At 37.6% G+C, this 6,294-nt stretch overlaps 1 protein-coding gene across 3 annotated transcripts; it reads left to right on the top strand.

The window, feature by feature from the left end:
- Positions 1-890: 890 nt before the first annotated feature.
- On the top strand, positions 891-4,107 carry LOC121785009 (putative late blight resistance protein homolog R1A-10). Of its 3 annotated transcripts, XM_042183331.1 has the most exons (3): positions 891-1,032; positions 1,112-3,645; positions 3,864-4,107. In XM_042183331.1, exons 2-3 carry the CDS (start codon positions 1,128-1,130, stop codon positions 3,893-3,895), a joined length of 2,550 nt encoding a protein of 849 aa, XP_042039265.1. In that variant the 5' UTR covers positions 891-1,032; positions 1,112-1,127; the 3' UTR covers positions 3,896-4,107. The 3 variants fall into 3 exon arrangements, with proteins under 3 accessions (XP_042039265.1, XP_042039262.1, XP_042039263.1); XM_042183328.1 differs by having other exon boundaries at positions 1,112-4,107; XM_042183329.1 differs by having other exon boundaries at positions 898-1,032; positions 1,115-4,107.
- The last annotated feature ends 2,187 nt before the right edge of the window (positions 4,108-6,294 follow it).

Below are 6,294 nucleotides of genomic sequence, written 5' to 3'. Positions count from 1 at the left end.
TTAATTCTATTTTATTTGATCATTCCTAGGGCGATTAATTCCCTTAATTTTATTTTGAATAAATATAAAAGAGCATTTACAATTTATTTAAAGATACTAAAACTAATACTTTTATTAAATACTCAAATAAAGATATAATCATAGAGAGATGATAATTTTCTACCCCAATAAACAGATAATAATCGCAAAATACATTGTATAGGTGAATTTAATATTATACTACTGATCACTAATATATGGATCAGTTTTTATTTGAATCAAGGTCATGGCAAGGATTAGAATAGCACCACTCTTGTCTCTGTTGTACAATACACTAATTCATGATCTTTGCTGAAATGGGTGAGCCTACTTTGCAGCCGCCAATGAAGATTTATTTTCGTTAAAGTCTTCTCAACATTATTCTCTTTTATTTTATAATTTGTCAACTTTAATTATTTATTATTATTTTTATAAAATAAGGGCGCAAAAGTAATCAAGACTTCTAAAATGGGACGGAGAGAGTAATAACTAATATCACGAACTTTGGCCATATTTTAGATTTTGCCAAACTTGGTAGTAAATATCAAAAACTTTGTTGGTGTTGCCAAATTCTCAGGACCCCAAAATCGAAAATGACTTGAAACCTCTATCTTTTTTTAGTAAATAAATTCAAATTTAAGATCTTTGGAGGATTCGAATATGAGACATTTAGTATTAGACATTAGGGAATGTATTATATTAATAAAAATGTAAATATGATAACATTAAAATATCAACATCGCATATGAAAATTTCAACAAAATTATGTATTAAAATTTTAATATCATCATGTTAATATTTTTAATATTTGGTAATATTTTTAATATCATAATGTTAAAAAAATTAAGCTGACGTTTTTTTTTTTCGGGAGCCTTACGTGGCGTTATCATCATAGAGTATACCTTTCGGTGACTTTTGGAAGCCGTCTTGGTTGTATCTTCCATCCTCAATCAAATTGACGCAAGAAGTGCAGATAATCGACGATCATAACCCTGATATTCGATTCCCTTAGAGGTACTGATTCACATCTTGGTTTTGTTTTTGCCTTTTATAAAAAATTGAGAATATTATTGACTTATCGTACTATCTGCAGCAGAGAAAGAGCAGATATGGCTTATGCTGTAGTAATCTCTCTGAAACAGACTTTAGAGCCCCTTCTTGATTCTGCTCGATCCAGAATTCAATTTTCAGGCTCAGAGCTTCACCCGATTTACAAAGACCTTTGTTACCTAACATCATTCTTTGATAAAATGACTTCTTTGGAAGACTGCAACAGCGTTGAGGAAATGGAAAAGGATATCAAGGAAATACTGCTTGGTGGTCAAGATCTGATCGAACACCACTTATCAGATGCAGTTCATTCTGCTGGAGATGCGAGTTGGACTAATTCAGCTGGGTTTTCCCGAGAATTGGGGGAACTCAAACATAAACTCGCTCCCTTTATCAATTTGTTGAAGGCCAAGGAAAATGAGCTCACACGAAACCAGCAACTGCCCACCGCCGATGTTCCTGTTCCTGTTCCAGTTCCAGTTCCATCAAAAATGGACCATGAGATTGTGGGATTGGAAGATGAAATACCAATGCTGCAAGAACTGATTTTGGGGGTAGATCCCAAGCTTCAGGAAATCTATGTTGTTGGGATGTTTGGCATTGGTAAGACTACTCTTACCAATCAGGTATATAACAGTCATATTATTCATGAAAGGTTCGATATACGCTTATTTGTGACAGTAGGTGTAGAAAATAAATTGGAAGAATTGCTGCTGCGTATTCTTAGTCAAGTACAAACTGAGGTAAAGAAAGAAGAGACGGTTCTTGAATTAGGGAACCGTCTCAGGGCATCTTTATCTCGTGGGACTTATCTGGTTATATTAGATGACTTACGGGATATGCGAGTCTGGGATCATCTCAGACCGTACTTTCCAGATGAGGGAAACAGTAGCAGAATCGTGTTCACTACTAGAATGACTAACTTGGATTGTGTTAGAAAATATATTCACCAAAAGCGTTTATTGGATAGTAAGGAAAGCTGGGAGTTGTTTTGTAAGATAGTATTCGCTGACATGGAGATGTACAATTGTCCTTCGGAACTTGAGGAAATCGGCAAGACAATTGCCAGAAACATGGGAGGACTTCCATTGGCACTTGTCGAGATTGGTAAACTTGTGTCTAAGCTACAAACAATGATGGAACGTTGGGCGGCATTTGCTCAATATTTGAAGTCACATATTCAGAAAACAGCCATCCCAAAGGTTATGAATGATGAATTGCCTAACCATTTAAAGGGATGCTTTCTTCACTTGGGCTTACTCCATCCAAACAATGATTTCCCTACTTATGAACTCATCAAATTATGGGTGGTTGAGGGATTTATCGAGCCTGCAGCAGATCAAAGCTTGGAACAAATAGCTGAGGAATATCTGGAGGACCTTGTTTCCAGAGGTCTTGTTATAGTTCATGAGCGGAGCTACACTGGTCGAATCAAAACCTGTGGAATAATCCATAACCTCATTCAGGAAGTCTGTGTCGGTGAAGCTCGGCAGCAAAAACTATTCCATATTGTAAACAAAGGAGCTACCACAAAAAACCAAAGGAGGCTGAGCATCCAGAGTGATGTTGTACTTGGAGAGGATTCAGGTGCGCGCTCTCTTGTTTTTTTGAGCCCAGAGAATCAACATCCATTGGCAGTGTTTAAGTTCAGTAGATGGGCAAGGGTAGTCCATGCACTTCACATCAGATTTAGCAAGTTCCCGGATGAAGTACTTAAGCTAGTTCGGTTGAGGTACCTGGCCATCACATTTGACGGGGAGCTTCCATCATCAATATCCACACTCTGGAACCTTCAAGTCTTGATTATTTTTTCACTTCAGGCCACCTACTCCCCTGTCTTTCTGCCAGTAGAGATATGGGAATTACAAAAACTGAGGCACCTACATTGCTTGGGATTCGACCTGCCAGTTCCTTCAACTGATCTCTACCTCAGAAATCTTCTCACGCTTTCAGGTGTGAGTTTTCGTACTTGTTGTGATGGAGTTCTTGCGAGAATCCCACACCTAATCAAGTTAGGTGTCCGGTTTGATCCAGGAGTCCACGGTCCTGAAATATCATGTTCTGATGCACTTTTTAACGATCTTCATCAGTTTGAGTCATTCAAATGTGCAGTAACGAACACATCCAAAGTTGCATTTTCCCTCGAAGGTTTCCCTTCTGGACTTACAAAGCTAACCTTAGGCATATGTGGTTTTAAGTGGGACGACCACACGACCATCCTTTCTGAATTACCAAATCTTCAAGTACTTAAGTTGCGACGAAACTCCTTCTCAGGGCCTAAGTGGGAATTACGCGATGATGTATATCGTTTTCTGAAATTCCTGGTTTTGGAGGACTTGGATATAAAGGAGTGGATAGCAGAGTCTGAACACTTCCCAGCTCTGCAACAGTTACTTATTAGGCGATGCTACTATCTGCAAGAGATCCCCGTTGATATGGGAGAAATCACAACACTTAAAGTTATAGAGGTGGATGACTGCAACAAGTCCCTCCGTGAATCAGCAAGACGCATACAGGAGGAGCAAGAGGACATTGGAAATGTTGTTCTGCAAGTTCGGATCCGTTCATCATCTAATGGTAACACTTTTAATGACTTATTTTATTTCTCTAATTATATTTTTTTAATAGATGCCTTAATGCCGTGGTTTCTTTTAATCACATACGGAGGGAGTATTGTAGTTTTCTAATTACAGTATATTTTTTTAATAGATGGTTAAGGTATAGGTAAGAACCTTAATCCCGTGGTTTCAATGAATTTCTTTTAATCACTTAATATTATAATTCTTTTTTTATAGATGGTGAAGAGTCTGAAGACAATCAGCTCTAAATGATTGATATAGTTGAAGATCCCCAGTATAAATGCTGAAGATGAATTTAGTGTTTAAATATTTTAAAATTTATTAATGAGATAAAGCCATAAAACTTTTGTTGAATGATTTGTAATTAATTTTATGTTGTGTAATCTTGGATGTTTTTGTCCAATGTTTTAGACTTTTGAATTTTTTGCTTGATGTGATTTATATCTTTAATTTTCATGAATATCTTCTATATATATATATATATATATATTTATTTTTCCTTAAACACCATCACGGCGGGGGGTTAAGGCTGACCCCAATTTGTATATATCAAAAAGCATAAAAAAACATACATCAATCAAGCCCAAAAGTGACTCGGTCCGCATGAGAGATACAAATCACAAGAGCTAACAGAGCTATTATGGTATCCCCACAGACCGGGTACTAACCATCTAACTAACAAGAAAACAAACATAACAAAGCATGTGAAGTAGTCATCCATCTCGATATCTGAATCTGAAGTTCGGATAGCCCAATTGGTCCATCCTCACGAGCGACTTCAAATACCGATGCGCTGAATCTGCATCAAAGAAGGTGATGGCAGGGGCCTGGACCCCCTACCTGCCAAAAAATCGGCTGCCCGGTTGCCCTCTCGATAGATGTGAGAGAACATGACCTGCAGTTGTGAGATCAAAGTGCGAATGCGAGCCATGTGGTGTGTCACGCCCGCATTTTCTAAGGATAGAAAACATAGTTGATCGCGGCTAGGGGAGGATTAGAGAAGCGGGGAAGAAAGGGGGAAATCAACACAACTCAACCATAGCCCGAAACAAATGGGAATAGCTCGAATAAAATCAGAGTATCTCAACAATCAACAACTCAAAAGAAACAATATTTAGCGGAAGCATCTCGAGAGTAGAATAATGTTATGTATGAAGACACAACATATTCCGAACATTTGATAGACATTCTTCACTTTTATGCTCAACACCCACCGCGCTCGTCACCGCTCAACCTGCACATTTTTAAAAGAAATGCAGGGCTGAGTACTTGATGCACTCAGTGGACTCATGCCGAAAACATTTTATAAAAAAGATATTTATCATGCCCCCATTGAGTGACCTTGGGGTTTTAACTTTAGAAATCGCCCAAGACACTAAAATCATTTCCATTGTAAAACTCGGTTGATCAACCATTTTCCCATAGCTATCTACCATATCTGATCCATTGATGACAAGGAATGTGGCCACATCCCAAGTCACTAGACCGGCCGACCCAAAAGACGGCTCACGATCTCCATAGGTGTACACTAGCCTGAATAGGGACTCACTCCCTAGACAGACCCGAATTCGATTATCCATTGATGGCAAAAGCCACATCAGATAGGTTCCATAGAATAAAACTAAACACGGCATGACAAATATTGATATCACTTTTCACATAAAAATATACTTAGGGCATTGCCCTTATTTAAAAAGAAAGCCCACCTCGCTTGCTTATACCACACAATCACGACTTTACGCAACCTTTTACTCTTGGTACCCTCGTACGTGCAACAACCCTTGTCAATATCACCACACAATCAGGTTTTCCATTATTACAATTATCATGCATGTCCTATCGTTCCTTTCATCGTTTTCTTAGATTACCCATTCCCGAACGTTCATCAACATAAGGAAAAACATGCCATAATATTTCTCAACGTGTTACACATAATCATGCCATAGGATACCTTCCTAAATCATACATGCATCATATAATTCATTAAAACTTAGCAACAAGTGATATTTTCACCTAACAACAAAACTGGCAGAATTGCGCGGTTGGTTTGTAAAAATCATTTAAAATTCATCCGGTCTCCGTTGGGGCTGAAACTTTCCCACAATACATTATACACATAAAATATCATTCAATTAAAATTTCACATCAAAATAATCTTTTTAGTTTGGTCAAATCGAAAACGTAACTCCCTGGTCGAGAAAAACAATTTCTGGCAGAACTGCGCAGTCAACTTCAAAAATTCACCAAAAATTCATCTTTCTTCCAAATAGGTTGAAATTCACACACGACACAGAAGACACCTTAAGGTTTACTGAGAAAAAAGAATCGTATAAAAAGGAGTTCGTTTGGTCAGTCAAACATGCGTCAGAACCTACTGTCCGAATACTACAGATTTCATGCTCCAAAATTCGAATTATCCTAAATGAATGCAAAGAATTCAAGGCTGGGAATTGGTCGGTGATTACCTTCTTAGGCGGCAGAAAACTCTCTTCTCCAACTCGGTTCATTCTCTAAATTTTAGTTCTCGATTTTTCTTGGTATTGAATTTATGTGTAGAAAGATCGTGGGATTGATTGTATATATATAGACAAAACTGATAGATATTGATAGATTTGGTGGTTGGAGAGATTTTAGGGAGTATAGATAT

This window comes from Salvia splendens, chromosome 21 (assembly GCF_004379255.2).
Source record: "Salvia splendens isolate huo1 chromosome 21, SspV2, whole genome shotgun sequence".
NCBI classification, from domain to species: Eukaryota; Viridiplantae; Streptophyta; class Magnoliopsida; order Lamiales; family Lamiaceae; genus Salvia; species Salvia splendens.
Note: the sequence above shows the minus strand (reverse complement) of the source record. Positions and strands in the feature narration are given on the sequence as shown.

Bases quoted from the DNA above. Each gene is read 5' to 3' on its own strand.
- LOC121785009 (XM_042183328.1), top strand. From the start codon at position 1,128: ATGGCTTATGCTGTAGTAATCTCTCTGAAACAGACTTTAGAGCCCCTT.